Below are 21,978 nucleotides of genomic sequence, written 5' to 3'. Positions count from 1 at the left end.
ATCAAAATTAAACGAAATAAACATTTGAAATATATGAGTTTGTATGTAATGTATGAATATAATATACAAGTTTCACTTTTTAAATGGAATTACTGAAATCAATCTACTTTTTCATGATATTCTAATTTTATGACCAGCACCTGTATATGTCGCTCTAAAGCGTCTCCGATGCATGTAGTTTGGATGGCATACAGTGAGCACAGAGGTTTCTGTGGTTTGTACGTTTGGTGTTGGTTCTACAAAGAGGCAGCAGCAGATCTGCTGCAGCTCGATGCCGCACACAAACACCAGAGGAAAAAAAAAATGCAATAACTAATCCTCTCTAACGCACAAATCGAGAAATTGACATGCATTGTGGTTTTTTTTTTACGTTTCTAGAATTACTCACGAGGAAGGTATGCGCTGTGCAGATGTGAGTGGGCACTTTGGAAGTCAACAATTTGAGCAAACCTGCCCCGCGTGTTTTGTTTTTGGTCCCCCCCCCCGCTCCTTCGCACGTTATCCGAGCAGACGAACCCGGCGGTTTTGCGTGTCGTCGATTTACCCACCCTGCACGCGAAACACGCTTTCTCACACATCGCTGGACTTTATTCCTGGTTGATGAGAGTCCTCACAGGTGGACGTTTTTACGCAACTCGTCTGATGTCATAAAATTCAACGTTTAGTGAATTTGAAAGCCGCAGACTGTTTCCTCACGTCATCGCGTCGTGAATTTCAAAGAAACCCTGAGCAGATAACAGTATCAATACAAAGCACGGCATGTAAAGAAATGACTCACCACTTGTGTTTAAAAGACAATTTATTTGAGAGGTTTTTGCCTCAACAGTGTTTTTTAGACACTGAATCATTGAAGAAAATTAAAATAAAACGATTGTTTACGAATGTAAACACGGTTCTATGAATGAAAGTGAACCTGTAACCATGTGACTACAACCCTCGGGTCAGGAGCATTATGCCAAATTAATCACACCTGTGGGTGCGCGTCCCATCCTATATGAATGAGGCGCGTGCACACACTCACCCTCTTTCTACCGACTGGGGAACCCCAGCCAATTAACCATCTGCATGACCTAAACGGTTACAGGTTCACTTTCATTCATAGAACCGTGTTTACATTCGTAAACAATCGTTCTATTTCATTTCAGTGAACCTGTAACCATGTGACAACAGTATACCAAATTAGTCATGAAGAGGGTGAATTGGCACCCAACAGGTATGTACAGTGGGTAACTGTCTAAACAGAACAGACCACAATAGAGAAATTCAATCACAATTGAAAACCTTTATAAACATAAACATGTTTTCTGGGCAATAAACATATGTACAACAAAAGGTGTCCCAGAACACACAGGGCTCCATAGCAATGGAGGCCCAGTACTAAGGCTTAAACTCAAAGTGTCATCAATCCATCGCAGCCCCGAGAACAGTGGAGGGGATGGAAGATGCAGGCAGATTCAGCCTGTAAAATCTGGTGAAGGTTGAGGAAGATGCCCAACCAGCAGCACTGCACACCTCCTCCAAAGGTGCACCCCTAAACAGCGCCCAAGATGTAGCCATGCCGCGAGTAGAGTGGGCAACCACTCGTGATGGGGGAGGTTGTCCCGCTTCAGCATAGGCAAGTGCAATGAGGTCAACTATCCAGTGGGACAGACGTTGTCTGCCAACAGGCCTACCTAATGTAGTTTCTCCATAAGACACAAAGAGGTTGTCTGCTGTGCGATGGGACTGCGTACGGGCTATGTATGCCTTCAGGGCCCTCACAGGACACACAGAGTGGAGCCTTTCATCTTCTGCAGAATGGTGTGGTGGTGGATGGAACGATTCCAGCACCAGGGGCCTGGCCACAAAGTTCTTAGGCAATACTTTGGGCTGGAAAGCAGGGTTTGGTAGAAGAAACACTGTCTTTTCTTCATCCCCAAAACGAAGACACCCTGCACTAACAGAGAGAGCAGCCAGCTCACTCACTCTCTTCGCTGATGTAATAGCAATCAGAAAGACTGTCTTCAGACTGAGAAGATGAAGATCGAGACAGTGTAAGGGCTCAAATGGAGGCAGACAGAGTGCCTTGAGGACCACCTCAAGATCCCAAGACGGGAGCAAAAGCCTCTTTGTAGGGCATCGCCTCCTCACACCCTTCAAAAACTGAGTTGCAAGGGGGTGTGCCCCAGGAGTCAACCCATCACACCGGCCATGAACGGTGGAAATTGCTGCAAGATAACCCCTGATAGTCGACTCTGACCTCTCTTGGTCAAGAAGGTGCTGAAGGAAGGAAAGCACTACAGGCATATCACAGGATAAAGGGTCCTCACCCTTGTCCTGACACCACTCACTAAACACCTTCCACCTAACACTATAGAGCCGTTGAGTGGAGGGGGCTCGTGAGGCCTGCAGGGTGTCAACCACCTTCCCACTCAGGCCCAAAGAATGCCAGTGCTGCCGTTCAAGGGCCACACATGAAGACTCAGGGCTTCGGGTCGAGGATGCCATATCTTGCCCTGTGCCTGAGAGAGTAAGTCTGCTCTGATTGGCAGACGCCATGGTTGTCCGTCCAACATCTCGTAGATCTCGGCCATCCAGGGCCTCTGTGGCCAACATGGAGCCACCAGGAGCACCCGGGCTCGAGACAACCTCACTCTGCTGAGCAAGGCTGGCAGGAGAGGAAGTGGAGGGAACGCATAGAGTGTGGCATGAGGCCAAGGAAGGCTCAGGGCATCTGTCCCTAGTGGCCCTGGGAGGCAATGCATTGAAAACCACAGGGGACAATGAGTATTGTCCTCTGTGGCAAAGAGGTCCACTGTGGCCTGACCAAAGCGGTCCCAAATCTGACTGACCACCCCTGAGTGAAGGCGCCACTCCCCGGGATGAGGTGCCCCCCTTGAGAGTAGATCGGCTGCTGTATTCAGAGGACCGGGAAGGTAAAAGGCCCTCAGAGACATGCCCTCTGTCTGAGCCCACAGGAGCAGGCGGCGTGCTCTGGCGTGTAAGGTTGGAGATTTCAGTCCACCTTGGCGATTGATGTAGGACACCACAGCCGTGTTGTCTGTCCTCACCATTACCTGCCTGCCCCTCATAGCTGGGAGGAAGTGTTTTAGGGCCAAATGAACAGCCTCCATCTCGAGGAGGTTGATGTGCCATGCCTGATGGACAGGGTCCCAAATGCCCCGGGCAGATCTGCCCTCCCAGACAGCGCCCCAGCCTGTTTGGGAGGCATCTGTGGTCACAGTTACTCTGGCTCCCCCTAGGCCCAGAGGAACACCTTCCACAACGGCACTTGAGCTCCCCCACCAGGCAAGGACTTTGAGGCACTTGCGAGAAAGTGTAAGCTGTCTTATTCTGTCTTTGGGCAGAAAGACCTTCTGGCAGGCGAACCAATGCTGTAGTGGCCGCGTGTGCAGCAGTCCCAGGGGCACGGCCTGGGCTGCTGCGGCAAACAGACCCAGCAGTCTCTGGCACTGCTGAGCAGACACAGTGCGCTGAGCAAGACAACTTGCGATGCATTCCTCTATGGCAGACACCCGCTTGTGTGTGAGACAGGCTCTCATTGTGTCTGAGTTCAGGAGAAGCCCAAGATACTCGACTGACCTGCCTGGTACTAGGTGGCTCTTTTCTGCATTTAGATGCAGACCGAGAGAAGTCAGATGTGCTAACACAGCCGCTGTGTGTTCGTTGGCCAGGCTCAAAGATGGGGCACACACTAGCCAATCGTCCAAATAATTGAGCACGCGGATGCCCCTCCGCCTCAGTGGTATAAGTGCAGCATCCATGCACTTTGTGAATGTTCGTGGTGACAGGGAGAGACCGAATGGAAGGACGCTGTATTCGTACGCCACACCCTGAAAAGCGAACCTCAGGAAGCACCGATGGTCTGGGTGTATGGGAATGTGAAAATAGGCATCGCGAAGGTCCACAGTTGTGAACCAGTCGCCGTCTCGAATGGCCTGAAACAGAGCCCTGAGCTGCAGCATTCGGAAAGGGAGCACTTTGAGGAATTTGTTTAGCTGTCTCAAGTCGAGAATGGGACGGAATCCACCTGTCCGCTTTGGGACAAGGAAGTAGGGGGAATAAAACCCCCGCTTTTCCTCTTCCAGACACAAGGGGCGTATTGCCCCTTTGGATAGTAAGGTAGAGATCTCCTTGGCAAGAATTGCAGAAAGAGAACTGTCCCTTACTTTTGTTTCCAAAACGCCCCGAAAGCGTGGAGCGTGGAGCTTGAACTGCAGACGATAGCCCCACTCTAAAGTCTGCAGCACCCATGGGCATGAGGTGCACTGGCGCCAAGCACTGAGATGGGTGCTGGAAAAAGCTGACGCCAGCCGATGTGCGGCGTCAGGGCCGCTGAGTGGACTTCGGCCCTCCCCGACCACCACGCTCCCGGGAGCGTGGATGTGGCCGCGGACGTCCCTGTTGGTAGGTCTGTCTACCTCCCCGAGAATCCTGAGATGAGCTCTGCCCAACTGAGTCAGGTCTCTGGATGCTCACACGTCTCTCTGAGGCAACCCGGGAAACCGGTCTAAACGGTCGCTGCCGCCGAATAGACTGGTTTCGCAGCCTTACTTTCTGGGCTTCATCCAAAGCTGCTTCGGCTGCTGGGCCAAACACCTGGCCAGGAGAGATACTGGTCCCCATAACAGCAGCTTGCTCAGCTTCAGCCAAACCTGTTTGGCTAAGCCAAATATGGCGCCTAGCCAATGTGAGTTGGGCCATAGAATTACCAAGGACTTTGGCCTGTGCACTAGCCCCCTGTATTACCGTGTCCATCACTTTGGTCATCTCAGGAAGCAGATCAGTTAGGCTCTTGGATTCCAGGTCCCGAATCAGACCCTCCAGATACACCAGCAGGAGGGCATTAGTATTTGCTAGCCTAGATGCCATGGCAGCAGACTGATAGGACTTCACCACCAGCCCATCAGTGGCTCTGCACTTTTTATTAGGGTGGCGAGCAACTTTTCCTGTGGGGAAAGCCCCAGCAAGGAGTGCAAACGAAGGTCCAATCCGTGAGACCCCATCCAGGCCATGCTCAGCTGCACCGTGCAACACGCTAAGTGCCGAGCGGGGAGCTGTGGCCTCTTTCGGCTGTGCCCAGGACTCTTGTAGGCGCGCTACAAAGTCCCCATACACTGGCAAAAGGGTGTGGCCATGGCGGCCAGGGCCCCGATCTAATGCAGAAGCCCTGGGTGGAGATGGCGGAGCAGGAAGACCTGCAGCTGCAGCCGCCCGGACAAGTAGGGCTTCCAAAGAGAAATCACATGCCTCAGCCAGACATTCACCCAGGTCCTCATCTGGATCTTCAAAGCCATCTAGCAAAGCAGAGGAGCCACAGCCAGAGCTGTTGGTCTTATCCAAATTACCTGAGGCTGCCAAAGAGACAGCATCGGGGTGATGGTACGTGCGCTGGGGAGCCTGGTTCTCCAGCAGTCGTTGCTGTGCTGCAGCCATGATATCCATGGTCTTACGCATTTCCTCCAGTTGCTTCTGCATAAGATCCACTCTGGGATCATAAACCTGGCTCAGCGTCCTCTTTCCTCCAGACTTCTGCAATGCCTTGCAAGGAAGAGCTGGATCTTGAGCAGGGGGAAGAGACTCTCCCGTGACATCATCCATGTGGTCATTGTCTGGCTCTGAAGCCATCTTAAACCACATAAAACAAAAATTTTTTTTTTTTTTTTGGGCTCTTCTCTTTTTCCCCTGTTGCCTTAGCAAACAAAGAGAAAAATAATTAATCAATCAAAAAACACGATCAAAACATGTATGAAACATTGCTCATTAATCAAAGAATGAGAAGAGCAAACCTCAATACACAATTGCAATACCACTCCCGGCCAGGGGCGGCGAAGGCGCACCCTTAGTGGCACGACGCAGCTTCTACTATGAGTAGAGCAACGTTAGCACAACAAAACACAGAGGCTACAAACAGCCTCGGAAAAAGTTGGTCCAGGAGAAAAACGGGAGTGGAAAATACTCACAAACAACAGTCGAAGACTCACGGAACGCCAGAGGGGTGCCAGGGAAAACCAGCAGCCCAAATCAGCGCTTAAACGTGAGTAAATGGTGAAAAACCAACACAAACCGGCACAAGCTCTCAGTGACCAGGAGGATAGAAAGAGGGTGAGTGTGTGCACGCGCCTCATTCATATAGGATGGGACGCGCACCCACAGGTGTGATTAATTTGGCATAATGCTCCTGACCCGAGGGTTGTAGTCACATGGTTACAGGTTCACTGAAATGAAATAGAACACCTTTTATTGTGGCGAGCCTATGGAACACCTGCATTAATCACGCTGTCTAATCAGCTTCTTGATATGCCACATCTATGAGGTAGATGGATTATCCCGGCTCACAGATTTACACAAATTTGTGAACAATATTTAAGAAAAAAAGGCCTTTTGTGTACATAGAAATTGGTCTTATGTCTTTAAGTTCAGCTCCTAAAAATGGAAGCAGAAATAAGTGTTGATATTTTTTGTTCAGTGTAGTAACGGCGGGAGTTTCTCACTCGGGGAAATGCTTCCACATTTGCTAGCTTGAGATCGAGCTCAGCTGCGACGCGTTCACAGGCAGCTATCGAGCGCTGGATGAGCCGGTAACCTGGCCAACCAGTCAAGCTAAAAATCGGCCGATTCTGGTCACCGTCCGATTTGTCTTTCTCGTCTCTTGTTAGCGTCATCTCCACAAAACAAAGCTTCAGTTCAGAAACAAGTGATAACGTTAGCTGAGGTTCAATGCAATAGCCACGAGGAGTCCAAATCATTTAAATGGTGCAGGTTTGCTCGTGATTTGGTGCAAGATCTGAGCAGCTGTTAGCTCGACTCCCCCAGGAGAACGTCTTACAGATTCTCCAAACCACGATCTACTGGTAGTGCAGTACTATCTATCCCTCCAACCAGCAGAAATCAATAAAGATGACTGCAGCTGTACGGCATTATGAGATAATCAAGCAGTACTACACAATCAGATTGTTATCATTTAAGAATTTAATAATAATGGCAGACATTTCTGATTGTGATGTTAACAGTATTGCGGCTTATGTCATGTAATGTGAGGTATTCTGTATTTACCACCTCTAGACTGCATAGTTAGCAAAATGAGCCTGACCGCAGAGCACACACACACACACACACACACACACACACACACACACGTCTCGTGAAAATGGACAACCACATCTCGTTCAGCCGGTGATATCAGGAAAATCACCTCGCCGTCGCAGGATGTGAAGTTTAAGGCTGACGTCAAGCCACCCACCACAGGAAACGCACAGAGTTGTGATAAAGAAGACCCTCCCCAGCAGCGTGACAGAAACTTTCGCGATTTTTGTCATGCCGACACATGAAAGGAGACGCGAAAAGCCCGACGAAGGCCCGCGGCTTAAGGGCCGCGGCCTGATCTGAAAGCAGTCATTTTTCGCGGCACGATAACTTTTTTTTGTTTCTAAACAGCGATGCGTAAACTCACTTCTTCAGTGCGAACGTTACTTTGCTCAAAGCATTTTCTGCCGCGTAGGAATTTTGTGTCTCGTGAGAATGCGAAGCACGGCGAACTTACTGGTTTCCAGGTTGCATAGGGCAGCGTATGCTGTATCCAGGCTGCTGAGAAGAGGGTCCCCAGAAACCTTGGGAGGCATATATTGAACTCTGAAAACACAAAACAAACATTTGTCATGCTAAAAAAAAAAGGACACGTTCACTGCAAACCACCACAACCAGTAAAGAGTAGAACATATATAACTGGTTTCAGTGTATTCAGTCGTGTAGTTTTAACCAAATTTCACCTCAAAGCACATTTTTCATCAAAAGCAGGTTTGTTCAAGCCTCATTAATAGTGACGACAACGAGAAACGATGAATAAGACGTTTCACACAAACTCTGTCCCACTCCAGCTGTTTGTTGTTTTTTTTTGTTTTTTTTTCCAGATCTACACTGCCACCTGCATCTGAAAACAGAAAGTGTTTCAGCACAACTAACCAAGCGCTCACATGATTCAAAATTAGGAAACAATCGTCATCAGGTTTCGCTTTCGCGTGCTGATAGTTTTGAGGACGTTTTCTGGAATTTCAGCGTAATCGGATATTAACGGCGAAGACGGCGAGAACTTCTTAGTTCCGCTCAAAAAAAAACGGCAGTTTCTTTGGTTAAGGGTACTTCGGATGAACCTGATGATAATTCGTCCTGTTTGAATGGAAATCAGTAAGAGCCAGCGGCAAAACTCTTCAAGATTAGTCAGTCAAATAAAAGCTGAGCATGAGGAAGAAAAACTCGCCGCCTTCATCGCTGGTCTTCTTTACATGGAATTGCAAATATCTCCACAAGTGGGATCACTTCCTCTTTTTTTTTTTACAGATATTTTCCACGCGTCATATGAGTGTTCAGATGTCTTAACAGTTGTTGGATGTTTAGCTGGGTTGTGTTTAGATGACAGGGAATGTGTGATTATAAAATATATAATTAAAGTGTGTCACTCAGCAACTCAGTTATCAACGCTTGTGAATAATCAGTGAAATATTCTTTTTTTTTAACTTAATAAAATGCTTTGAACAATAGATGAAGCTGGTTACATGGAATTAGACTTTATGGTCAAGGTCTAAAAGTGCAAAATAAATGAATAAATAAATAAAGAACCTCCATGGTTGAGGGGGTCACAGAGAACAAGCTGCGGTCCAGCTGAGGGCCTTCTGGATGCAGGTAGTTCTCCCCATCCATGGCCAGCGCTGAGGTGAGGGTGGGCATCAGACCCCAGCTTCACACATGACGACCAGCAGAATCAGATGATGCGCCCGCTGCCGCCGCTGCCGCTGCCGTCGCCCGCGTGCTGGCTGTGTAGGAAACCGTACGTCTAACAAGGGCGACTGCTCTCCATGGCCTGAGGGAGTGGGGAGGCAGAACGGGCAGAGAGGGCAGAGGTGCTGGTTAGCCTCAGAAGACGTTTCGTGCCGAACCAGAAACAATCGAAACTTGGGAGAAACGGGAAAAAGGTACGGACTTAGGAAGCCCTTCTTACAGTACACATGATAAATAAAAACGCTCGTTAGTAATGGGAAATATATCATATTTATCTACAATAACAAGTATCATATAAAAAAATCAAGTTTATTTACCCATAAAGACTTCTAATGAAAAAGAAACACACTTTAATCATGTAAAGTTAACTAAACAACCAATTCCTTGTGAACACATGAACTAACTTCTTCATAAAACGGCATTTGAGGTTGTATTTATTAAGCGTTAAGCGACCCCCCCCCCGCCCCCCTTCATTAGCCTTCGTGTCATCTGACATTACTGACGTTTCGACTTCCATTAAAGAACCAATTAAAATCACAACAGGAGGCAGAAATGCTAAAAAAAAAGGCCTCTGCGATGCAATGTTTAACAATAAAACAAATATAGAGCACAGTCAGGTGACTGGCTTCGTGTGTGTTCACAGTATGTGTGTGAGTGTGTGTGTTTTACAACTCAAGCTGCATACGTGTCACACACAACAGCGGGTCAGACCGGTTAGACTGGACCGCGTGAAGACGGGCAGAACATTTTCTGCGACGCTTCAAAAAGCTTCCAACGTTCAATTTCACCTTCCGCGCGCGCACACGCACACGCAAACGCACACGCACACAGCGTGTCCTCAGCTTTGTCGGAACCAAGGGCTCAAGACATTTGAAACTGTGTGAAGAAGTTTCAAGTTTTAAAGATGTTCTAAAAATCATCACCAGAATCATTGAAACGTCACGCCAGGGAATACCTTTTTGAAAGAATCCCTGACTCATCAAATAAAGTGTTTTCAACAGCAGGACTTGCGGTTAATCGACTACTGTTATTTGCGAGCTGCGTGTGCGTGATTTACAACTCGAATACCATCTAAAAAGTGGTCACGACGGCTTCATTTGGGCTACGATTTACCGCAAATAACCAACTCTGAATAAAATCACAGCATCTTGTGTTTCGGTCACCCTACAGCTGAGATTTATGAGGCGCATAAATTTTATGTGACTCCTCGTCCAAACAAATCGTAATTTTTTTTGGAATTCTTATCCGTTTTTCCAAGTTAAACAAGCACAGGTTTTTGGAGTTTGACATAAGGGACACTCTCTCACTGTCCCTCTGTCCTTTTGTCTTCCCTTCAATTCTTTTTCCAGTTTGTGACGCCCGCCACCCCCCCTCCAGTCTGCCTACATCCCAGACGTGTTCACTAGGGACAATGCTGAGGTAATAAATTCTAATAGAGTTCACGTGGGTCTAAATAAGAGCTGCTTTGTGTGTGTGTGTGTGTGTGTGTGTATGTGTGCGTGAAATATTCCCAACTCGCATCGACAGCAGACACAAAAGGAAGCCATTTTCCCCCCGCAGGCTGCTGGATAAGGGTGAAACAAATGTGGGAGAGTTTAAAGCAAAAGGACCAAGTGGCAGATTTCCAAATTGTTAGGTCTGATGTGAAATCATATTTTTTTTTGTGTGTGTGTGTGTGTGAGGAGGACAAAAAACGGCATCATGTGAAAAGGGCACTTGAGAAAGCTCAGGATGAAGTGTAGCAACAGTAGCTGAAAAACTATTTCAGTCGGGTGGGGGGGGGGCATGTGATAGCTGAAACCGCTCAAGTTTTCCTCATTAGCAGACGGCCTCTCTGTCACTCCGTTACCCTCCAACCTCGGCTCACCGCATCTTCAAAAAGTCAAACTGCTTCTTGTTAAATGCGGCGCTTCCTGCGTCTTTCCATAATGTGCACGTTGATCCTTCTGCCCCCACAGAAGGTTTCTGCCTCCCGCCTAAAGAAAACTGTCTCTCGCTGTCCCCAAACCTCTCGACCCCTTTAGAGAGCTTCCGAGGGTAATCAATACCAATTATTGCTAGAGTGGTCCCAGATATCCCCTTTCCTAGAAAGGGGTTTGTTACCGGAAAACGGCCCCCTACTCTACTCCTGACTTTGTCAGGAAGGAAGAGGGAAGGTGATGAAGCAACTTGAAAACAAAGTGTAGATATAATTCTGATTTTTTTTAACGACACGTGCTTGTGTTTGGACTCCAAATGGTTAATTGAAACGCTGAAGCGTCTTCATATGAGAGTGCAATCCTTCCCCACCTGTCTCTTTAAGAACGTGGTGAAAGTACGACATTTCAGGCGTCCCGAGTCCCCAAAGGGCTCACACCTCACACCTCTGTCATTTCCAAAAGCACATTGCTAGACGCAGAATCTGTTCGCCTGCAGCTGGATGGGGGGGGGACTTCCTGATCGCGCGCCGGTGGCCTTTACTATCCTGCTGGAGCACATGGCGATCACCCTGGGAAGTGTGACTTCCTTAAGCTGCTAAATCACAATTAATGCTCACGAGGAGGACAACCACCCTGCCCTGTGTGCGCGGGTGTGTGACACACGAGCGTCGAACACTCGGTCACATGTGACGTGTGGACGCCAAATCATAATTCTCCACACTTTTCGCTCACACACAGACAATATGAACGAGGCCGCTTGTCTCTAATCCAGCTTTAAAGGAAATTATTAACAAGGGGACGGAATGGGGAGTTTTTGTTTACGTTGGTTTATTTTTTCAACCCTCTGAGTAAAGACAGACAGATTAATCGCCGATATTGTCCACTTTTCTATATACAGTTTTTACATAAGCTCTGTTAATACACATTTATTGAAGTTAAGCAATTACTGTTATAGTTTGGCAAATGAAAAATGCATATTAAGCCAAAAAATAATTCTGCGTTGTGCATCGGCCCTGATTTCTAAAGCTCGACGTCGACCGAAGTAAGCCTCATAGAGATCTACCACTTTATGACATCCCAAGACAATCCCTTGAAAGTTAGCTCCAGCTTCATAAACTTGCAAATGAATAAAACCAGTTTCTTGCAGCTCTCAGAATGCCCTCAACATTCTTGAATTAATTTTAGCTCCAAGTGTGAAACTGTACAAAAAAAACCCAGTGAAGTCAGCTGTTTTCAAATTAACCTCAGACTGAGAGTTTTTAAGCCTGACAAACAATTTTTTTTTGGTTTCAGTTGAGCCTGCAAGCACCGTGAGCTACTGCAGAACGTCTCTTTCTGCAACATATTTAAAAGGTGCGGCACAGAAACTCCTGGGGTTGCGGGGCCCCCGTAGGCCTGCTCCGTCATCGATCCATGAAAGGAACTCGGCTTTACTTTCAACGCACACTTGCTGCGTCGGTGTCAGCATACATACTTTTCCTCATGTGACAAGGCAGCCCCTCTGGCGTTCTCCTTCCTGTTGTGGCCTGCAAACTTAAGATCGCTCAGTCCGATGAGCAACACTGACTCATCCCCAGCCCGAGTCCATCAGCATCAAAAGTAATCAGGTTAGAAATGATCGTAGTCCAGAGCGGCAAGGGGATCGTTAGCTGGTTATGATTGTCGTGACTGGTTGGATTCATTAGCAGCTGTGATGAAATATTCATAAAAGGAACAAGTTACTTCCCAGGGAAACGCGGGGCTCAATCGTTCAAAACAGCTTAATTATTAATCGGCACACGAAGAGTCTAAACTTGGCGTTGTGCGGACGCATGCATGACACATACCTTTAAACACAAACACTGACTGCGGCTGCTTTTGTTTTCTGATGTCCCGTGACTGGATTTCCATGTAGGATTACAGTCACGGCCATAAAAAGGCTGGAAACAGCCCAGTAACTGAGTAAGATGCCATCCAGAGGGTAATAATCAGATGACTGTAAGTGAATCTGATGTCTTATCAAAAGCTGGGAAAACAGATTTGGTCCTAAGAGGCTGTTGTTATTTAATTTCCATCATTCAAATATTTATCAGCACTTCCTCGGGACTGGGACTGCAAACATGAAGAAACGGAGGAAACGGGCAGTTCTCTGAAAACACAGGTTGGGAGGTTTAGTGGCTCGTAGGAGTTAACTTGAATTAGATCATGTGGCCGTTGAGCAACGGTTTGCATTAACGACGAACGTCTTTGCGCCACGAACGCCGCCTGAACAGGACATTAAAGCAATCAGTTCGTAAAACGAATGTTTAATTGGGCGTCTGAGGCTCAGATGGTGGCTCCGCTGTGGAACATAAAACAGCGACGTCGCGAAGAGATAAAGAAAGGTAACCGCACGGCTGAAACCGACAAGGCGGTCGCCGGCAGCAGAGGAACCCGGAGAGCAAAGGAGAAGGCACAGTGAGCGGTTCGCAGCGGCTTGATGACATTCATTTCGGAGATAATACCTCTTCTTTGACTTCCACCAGCAGCAGCCACTAGAAATAGATCAAAGGCCGACGAGATCAAAGAGCGAACAATCCACTTAGCTGCCTCTTTGCCCCCATTTTCCTCCATCATCTCATTTTCTCAGAGCTAAAGGATGGTGACACATGCTGGCTGTATGCAGCTCCAAACTTTACAGCTTTGGTGCGGCTAATTAAGAGAAAAGGAAAAACCAGTGATTTGGAGTTGGCATAGGCACTAACGGAGTACAAAAGCACTTAGATGGGCAGAGTGTTTCACCCTATATTCATGCGTTACACATGGCGCTTGAATAAATCATGTCACGCTCGCGATGGAAGAAATAAGCAGCCGCACGGTGAAGTGAACCCACCGAGGTGCAAACTGAATAAGTCACAAAAACAAACAGAGCCACTTATCCAGTCCTCTTCCTTTCTTGTGGTCGATTTTTGCTTTCAGAAACTTCCCACCTTTATGTCGTCGCCGACTCATATCGGCCCTTTCGATTCTCAAAACGTGGACCGTCTTCCTCTCCGTTTATGTCACACTCCCACGCCATATTCTCACTGTATCACCAAATGTCACGTAATATTGCACTTAAATTAACAGGTTGTTGTTTTTTTTTTCTTCTTCTTTTCCTATAACAGGTTGTTCGTGTTCTTGTTCTACATCTAGTCTTCACTTAGGGGTGGGCGTTGTGGCAAAATATCACATCGCCATTTTTTTTACAGTAAAACCACAATCGCAATTTCATCAAGCTTTTTAATTTCTGATTTCCTTTTTTTTACTATTTTCCAAGTTACTAAACAACGCAACCAAACTATTTCCCTTCGTAAAAACACAGTCCCTCAATATATATATCTATATAGATATTTAAATATAAATGTGCACACATGTATTTATATATATATATATATATATATATATTATACATACAGTATAAACAGAGCAATTAAGCCATCAGATTTTAATCAGTCTGTGCACTTGTCAACTTGTGTTTGACATATAAACCTAAATAAATACCACTATATTTCAGATTTAGTCCATAAAATATATATTATACATTGTAATATAGTTGTGTCCTGTGTGACAACTGGACAACTTTAAGCTTGGTTGACTCTATATCATGCAAATCTTCACCTAAATCAGGCCTAGTTTTTTTGGGTTTTTTTTATCGTGGAATATCTTAATCCATACAAACAGCTACAAAATCTGTAACAAACTCACGTCACATTTCTGCAGCTGTGTTTTCATGTGGACAGGCTAGCTGAAGTGATACGCTAACGTTAGCTTGTGTTAGCTGAAGTGATAATCTAACGTTAGCTTGAGTTAGCTGAAGTGATAAGCTAATGCTACCTTGAGTTAGCTGAAGTGATAAGCTAACATTAGCTTGAGTTAGCTGAAGTGATAAGCTAACATTAGCTTGAGTTAGCTGAAGTGATACACTAACGTTAGCTTGAGTTAGCTGAAGTCATAAGCTACCGTTAACTTGTGTTAGCTGAAGTGATAAACTACTGTTAGCTTGTGTTAGCTGAAGTGATAAGCTACTGTTAGCTTGTGTTAGCTGAAGTGATAAGCTAACGTTAGCTCGCGCCACTCCTCTGATATGACTGGTAATTCAGGTCGTCGCCCACTTTCTCGCTTCTGCAGTCAATTACGTGCTGACAAAACTTAGAGAGAATGTTTTTCACTGACATTCTCCTACTATAAAGTTTGCGTTCAGTGCCCCGTGTCGTGTCTTCTGGATGCCTGCCCTCGAGGCTGTAGAGGACTGCAGGTTGTAGAGGATCCTCGGTAAACTGTCGCCCTCCCCTTTGTCGCTTCGCACAGGCAGGAATCAATCAACAGAGGCCTGCAGCGGCCAAAACAGTCTTGCTAAAAAAAAAAACTAAAAAACCCCACGTAGATTGCTAAGAAAAATCCACGTGTTAACAAATTCCACAACATTGTGTGATTTACAGTAACTCAGATTTTTAGGGTCCAGTTTCACAACTGTGTCATTTTGCATAGTGGAAGTCATGTTGCACAACAGAGACCGTGCATTATAGACGATTCCATGAGCTCTCTGATTTTAGCAGATCGTCAACATCTTCTAGTCCCTCACCATCTAATATCGTCCTCGCAGCCACCTCCAGTTGTAGCAGTTGCTGCTTCTCACCAGACCTGATCCCCACGTGTTTTCCGCTGCTCACTGGAGGCAGTAGGTTCCGTGCGTCTGAACGCCCCGACCCCTTTGCTGTGGTTACTCAAAGAGTCAATCAGCAAACCCAACGAAAGCTCTCATTTTAAGAGCAAACAAGGCAGCAAGGGGAAGCAAAATGATCGCGATTACTGAATAAAAAAAAAAACCATCACTGCGAGCCATTAAAACCTGCTGGGGAAAAAAAACAGTCGGACAGCCACAAGCCGAGCAAAAAGGACGGCGAAAGTAAAAGATTTCAGTATAAAAAGAACGAAGGGACGTTTCTAAAAGAGGAGCCTCTCCGAACGACTCCCCTTATCCTGCAACATGACGGTCATATTTAATCACTGCCCATTCCTGATTTTGACAGCGTTTGGCAGCAGAAGACCCGAGTCACAAGGCAGCACGTTGTGAGGCAACACTGCCACTGTGAGAAGCCACAAATCACAACAAAAAAACACCATCCTGCTGATCTTCAAAGCACGCCAGCTATGGTCCAAATCAGCCGCAGTGAGAACGTATTGAACAAAAACTCATCTCTATCGGGCACAAAGAGAGGGTTTAGGCAAAACAGGAAAAGAAAATCACAAAATGTATAAATAATAAGAAGCTGTTTGCTGCTGTAATAACACATCAAATCGTGTATATCTGAACTTTATTTACAATAGGACTTTCTAACACAAAGTCCCTTGGTGAGGCTAAGAGTATGAGTTAAGTGTGTTTTTAAAATAAACTGATAGTTACACAACCTGTTGAGGGGGGCTTGTGCAACTACAAAACTGCTTACTTTTTTACTGTGACTCTAACTTAAACTTAAAAATGTGCTAAGCTGTGTTTGCAAAGTGTTTTGTGTGCGACTTTTATCAAACGCCACTACAGATAAAACCCTAACGCTCATCTTTCCGGGCTAAGTGAATAACAAGTAGCCTTTTCATTATGTTACGTCGCATTATTCTAAACTACCACTGAGACAGTGTGGTGGTGAAGGTTAGAATCGCCTCTCCACTGAGAGAAACAAGCACGAACATCGCCTGCCGGGCGATCTGTTAGCGCTTGCAGTACGGGTTGAGGATGACCCTCAGCGACCGCCACTCCAAATGTTAGCTTGTAGAAATGTATGAATCAAGCTGACTCCAAAAGTTCTAGATGTAAAGCCAGTGAATCATCTTCTGAGTTTCAATAAAGTTCATCCAAAGGGTGATGAGATATTTTGCTAAGACAGAAGTGGCCCCCTCCAGTTAATGGTGCAGTTTAAAGATAAAATCTTGCGCCATCTGTTAACACTGTGTGTGTTGTAAATGACTCCCAGCTACGAACACGCAGGATTTTCGCTCAATATCTGTAAAACTGATGGAGGTACAGCAAGATTTATTAGCCGCAGCGGCCATCTTGAATCAGACGGACTCCAAAATAAAATCAGTTGTAGTTGAACATCCAATGACTACATCCTGGGAATTTCTTTAGAATCTGTCCTCTGGTTCATGAGATAGTTTTTGTTTTATGCCTGAGTTGGTTTTTTTTTTGCGTCGCTCGATAAGCATACGACAGTCAAACAGGGAAAAGTCTGAGCACTGAGCTATACGGACAAAGGTAAGTTAGGACAAATAAACTGGCTGCACGCTGTACAAACACACGAGGCGGGTCGAAGCCGCTCATAATTGACCAAACCAAACCAAAGGGTTACAAGTTTGGAAAAGAACAAATGCAAATAGAGTTACAGGTAAAAAAGCTGTGGCTAGGAGGAGTTTCTGCAGCTTTAAAGGCACAACAACCAAAACAAAGACACCCACATCACCTATTACCTTTCATGCCACAGATTTAGACCAAGTTCATCTTATGTTAAGATAATTGCATTTTTTTTTTTTTTTTGGTCAAACCTTAAAAATAACAATATTGCATCATTCTATATGATTGGTTAGCACTTTCTATATATAGTTAATGACTGTGAGCTACTACCACATCACATTTTAGCTCAACATCTGTAGAATGCACGTTGTAGACGTACAGAAATAAAAACATATAGAAATACAACTGACGGCGCATTTCTTGGCTGGTTGTTTTGCTTCATATGATCGTCTCTCTTTATTCTTGAAATCTGGCGAAGATATTGCGCTATAAGACCAATTTTACTTTCAAAAGGCAGAAATTGAAGCAAATATGCTAACAACAACGACGACAATGAGAATAAATAGTATACAAGTCAAAGCTTTTGTACACACTTATCTGTTTTAAAAGGCAGAACTCAGCTTTCTGTGTGCTTTTTCGTACAGCCCTTTATCAGATTTTAGGTCTAAACACACGATATGTGTCACTAAATATCCCATTATTTGGATCCATGGTTGCATTCCAGGATTGAAATAACTTTTCCTGTTCTTCGCCGTTTATCGCGTGGCCTCTGTAATCAAACCGAGCTGATAACTGAAAATAATCCCAAATCCTTAGTCATCTGTCCATGCAAACTAATATTTTTCTCCTATTTCCTGACTGGATGAGCTCCATTTTGAAATCCTCTTTTCCTCAGAAGGATTCTGACACATTTCTTTCTCAGAAAAGCTGATGACAGGGCAGAGGGGCATGCCAGAATACTACGGCTAGAGAGATAACCAGGGACTGTCCGGGGCCAGATACTGAAAGACATTAGATACACGAAGGACTTCAACATGCTTCAGCAATGCCCAGTTGTTCTTTCTTTCTCCCCGGACCAAATATTGACTGTATATTTAATGCATGAACTATTATCTAATGAAGGCCAGATTCCCAGAAAGCAGGAACTGAATCAAACATATTACCTAGGCCCGATTCCCTTCCTCCACCCCACATTTATCACTCTCACTCTAATCAACCCATGGGCCATAAATGAGATTTATTACTGACATCAATTGAAACATAGAAAAAGAAAAAAGAAAAAAAAGCTGACAAAGACGAGAAGAAGAATGAAAGTCAAAATCAGCAGAAGGGAACCATGAACCACAACAGACTGAGCTCATCAAACACAAACAAGGAGACAATATTACATCAAAAATTGGTATCAAAAGTTACATTTTTTAAAAGATATATCTCAATCCGTTTAAAGGAATCTCACTGGCTGTTCCTGCTTTGTGAAACCCCTCCACATTTTCTGCGCACCACCCTTGCCGTGCGTGAACTGGGCTATAAAAACACAACAAATTTCGTGACCCTCGATGTCCCTGCAGGGCAAGGCCACCCTCCACGGGGTCAGAATTAGCCGTGCAAGACGAGCATCCACACACACATACACACACACACCCATCCGCTAACGGGGTAGCTCAGTCAATAAAGAGACCAGAGACAGAGATATGTTTTCATAAGTCATCTGTCTGCCTGTCAGTGAGATTACGCAAAAAAAAAAAAAAAACAAAACCCTCCCGAGCACAACTTAATGAAACTTGCTGGAGAGGTGGAGCGAAGCAAAGGGAAGAGCCCGTCACATTCTAGTGTGACAACAGATTACTTTAATTAAAAGTGCATAGCAGAGCACTGGGCTCCAATTTAGCTTCTCATGCAACTCTGGAATTCACGCATCTCAAGGCCGATCTTTGGGGTTTGCTTATCAATGCTCTGAAATACGGAGGGGCCTTTCAAATAAAGCAAGAAATGCTGTTGAACGGCTGTTGCTCTCGGTAGCATTACAAATTCAAGGCCAAGCATTCCTTGAAGGAATGCGTGTCGCCCGCCCGCCCGCCTTTTAATGCCGCGCTTCTCGACTAAGATCATCTTACGTTGGGAAATAACGCGGCCGATTCGGTCAAACCTTGAAAATAACATCATGCGACCACATCACATTTTAGCTCAACATTTGTTAAACCTGCTAACTTCTAGCCCCGTTTATGTTTGCTAATGTTGATTAGCTGAGGCCGTCATCTTACGCTGAATTGACTCCAAAAGTGGATCGGTTGTAGATGGACATCGAAGGATTCAATAAAACCCATCCAGGGGTTCGTGACAAATTTTGCTAACAGACAAACAGGGCTGAGTCCTTTAATAGTAACGTTTTAAGCAAAGACACTGCACAATGATTAGCATCTATGAGTATCTATGGCTTGAATTTCAGCTCAGTGATCGTAAAATTAATTGAAATGCAGCCATTTTTAAAATTGTATTTCAAAAGCCAGTTGCCTGCGGCAGCCATCTTGAATTGGGTCAGTTGTAGAGGTACGTTCAGTAATTCCTACTTTTACAAGTTTCCTTCAAATTCATCCGGTGGTTCATGAGATATGTTGCCATTAGACAAACACACATGCACAAGCACGGGCAAAAACATTATCCCCCGCCTTTGTTTTTTTGGCAGTGAGTTATAATAAGATATAACACCGTTATGAAAACATAAAACCTGGCCTGGTAACGTTAAAGCCTGGGGAGGGGGAGCCATGTTTGGCTGCAGAATGGACTGGACGACAAATGACACCTGAGTGTCACACAGGTGTGTGTGTATGTGTGTGTGTGTGTGTGTGTGTGTGTGTGAGGGGGGCTCTTGACTGAACCTGAGAGGGGAACCTAGCATGTTACTCATTTCCCAGCAAGTGGGGATGACATAATTAGAGAAATAGCCCAGCCACCATGGCAACCTGCTGTGTCAAGGCTTGCACGAGGCTCGACTAGCCTTTGCTGCAGGCGACAGACACAGTGGAAACCAAAAGGGGTGAAAATTGCAGGAAAGCAAAAGAACCAGAGGGGACAGCTGTGTGACTGCCATTTCCATTTCCTTGTCAGGCATTCATTTTTCCAAACCCTCATTATCTCCCCCCCTCAATATCTCATTATACTTCTGTGACATTAGGCCACTTTTTTTATTGTTAAACTTTTACACAGTCCGAATAGTTGATTTAGTGTAAAGTCATTTAAAGGTTAGTGTTATAATGCACCCCCCCGCCCCCCGTTCTTTCCAGGAACAAAACCTAGCTCTGAAATTCCAAATGAGGCCATAAGAAACACGGAAAATGTGGAATAGAAGTGTTACATAAAGTCAGCTAGCATTACATTGTTCAGCAAAGTTTGTTCCTGTTCCCAAGAAAGAGCCCAACTTTTGCGACTTCACTTCAGTGCCACTATTGTACATGTTCGTGTCTGCTTACACTGTTGAGAACGCTCGGTTGGGTTCTCCCACGACCAGGACCGAGCCGAACCGAACCGAGCCGTGGTTTCCACCACAGCAGAAAGGTACTCTGCTTTGTACAAAGCACAAAGGAAAGCTGCCAAAGCTCCTCGTACAGTGTGCTACTACTGTTAGCTCGGTGAACGACACATTTAACAAGGAGCTAACAGGCAAGCGAAGCCGGACTCAACGACACACATCGTGTTTACATTTTATTTTCTCTAATAACAACGACAGGAACCAAACTGGAACAAATTTTCATCTTAGTTTGCCCATACGAGCCATACTTAAGATAAATAATAGTGCTAACTGTTAGCATCGCTAATAGCCCTTTTGGGTATGTTCGTTTTGTACACTTCTTAAGACCGTTGCTAGAAACACGGCAAGACTTTAGCTCCTTCGAAGTGAATTCAGCTTTATTATAAAGGTTTGACTACTTGCAGAAATGCGCAAACAGCTTAGAAACTACTCCAAGCGTTGCCTATTTTATTGGATCGTTCACCTTTTTGGTTCAATGCTCCCGACAAGTGCTGCGATAACTACTACGTAATAACGCTAAACCTTCAGCGCCCCATTTAAACACCGGCGAGGCCCCGTCGTCAAAAACGAGCGCTCCTAGGAGAGGCTGCCTAGAATGCATCTTGTTATAAAGCCGATGTGTCGCTCTCCTTCGGGAGATATCCTCGACCAACTCTTACCGTGAACGCGTTATTTGCTCTCAGTCCGATCCACAAACACGCCGAGCGACGCTCCCGAACGACCGCTCGCGTCGAAACCGCGGAAACGGGGCTATTTATCCAACTTAGTCGTCGTACTTGTTTTCTCTACTTCCTGATTGAGACGGTGCCATTTTGAATAGGGAAAAATATTTCCGCCGCTGTCGTCACACTCGGTGCCTCTGGTTGATCGAGAGCGGCGAGCAGCCACGAATAGTTCAGAGCATTAATGTTAGGGCACACCTGAACAAATACTTCAACATACAGAGACCTTATGACAGGCCGACAAACGACAAAACAAGTTACTGTACCATAGCTCAGTAATGGATTGTTAGATTATAATAACAGGGACATTTGGTTTCATATTTTACACTTAAACCAATAAACCAGCATCAGTTCAGGTTTGTTTGCCATTATTGTTCAGTTTTACGTGGCCCAAGTTAATAAAACCTTACATAAATCCAAACTAGGAACCCCTAAACACACAAACAATTTGTTATGTGGCCTAAATAGTTCCCAGGTTGACATCTAGATCATAATAATTCCACCTTGTATCTTTAAATAGTTTATTTCTCATTTATTTCTTGTTTGTTTACAAATCCACGTCTCTTATTAATAAGGCATTACAAAAGAAAATGAGTCGGCGTGGCTATTTTTTTAAGCCATCCCTCAGCAGATTAAGAGAAAAGTCCAAATTACTTCATCAGCCATAACATTATGACCACCAGCTCATCTGGTGACTGTCTAAGTCAGACAATGCTTAAACCGCAGACATGAAAAGGTTCTGAGGTGTTC

General features: G+C 45.3%; 1 protein-coding gene across 3 annotated transcripts in view; it reads right to left on the bottom strand.

Annotated features, from left to right (window-relative positions):
- si:ch73-63e15.2 (strawberry notch homolog 2) overlaps positions 1-21,331 on the bottom strand; it is a 61,610-nt gene extending 40,279 nt beyond the window's left edge. For all 3 annotated transcript variants that reach the window (XM_017407287.3, XM_017407288.3, XM_017407289.3), the window contains exons 1-3: positions 21,166-21,331; positions 8,617-8,857; positions 7,544-7,632 (exon numbers count right to left, since the gene is read on the bottom strand). In XM_017407287.3, coding sequence (XP_017262776.1) covers positions 7,544-7,632; positions 8,617-8,724 — 197 coding nt within the window. In that variant the 5' untranslated portion in view covers positions 8,725-8,857; positions 21,166-21,331. The remainder of the gene's footprint in view (positions 1-7,543; positions 7,633-8,616; positions 8,858-21,165) is intronic.
- Positions 21,332-21,978: the final 647 nt, after the last annotated feature.

This window comes from Kryptolebias marmoratus, linkage group LG24, assembly GCF_001649575.2.
Source record: "Kryptolebias marmoratus isolate JLee-2015 linkage group LG24, ASM164957v2, whole genome shotgun sequence".
Lineage (NCBI taxonomy): Eukaryota > Metazoa > Chordata > Actinopteri > Cyprinodontiformes > Rivulidae > Kryptolebias > Kryptolebias marmoratus.
The sequence above is the reverse complement of the archived record's forward strand: the minus strand, read 5'-3'. Positions and strand labels throughout refer to the sequence as shown.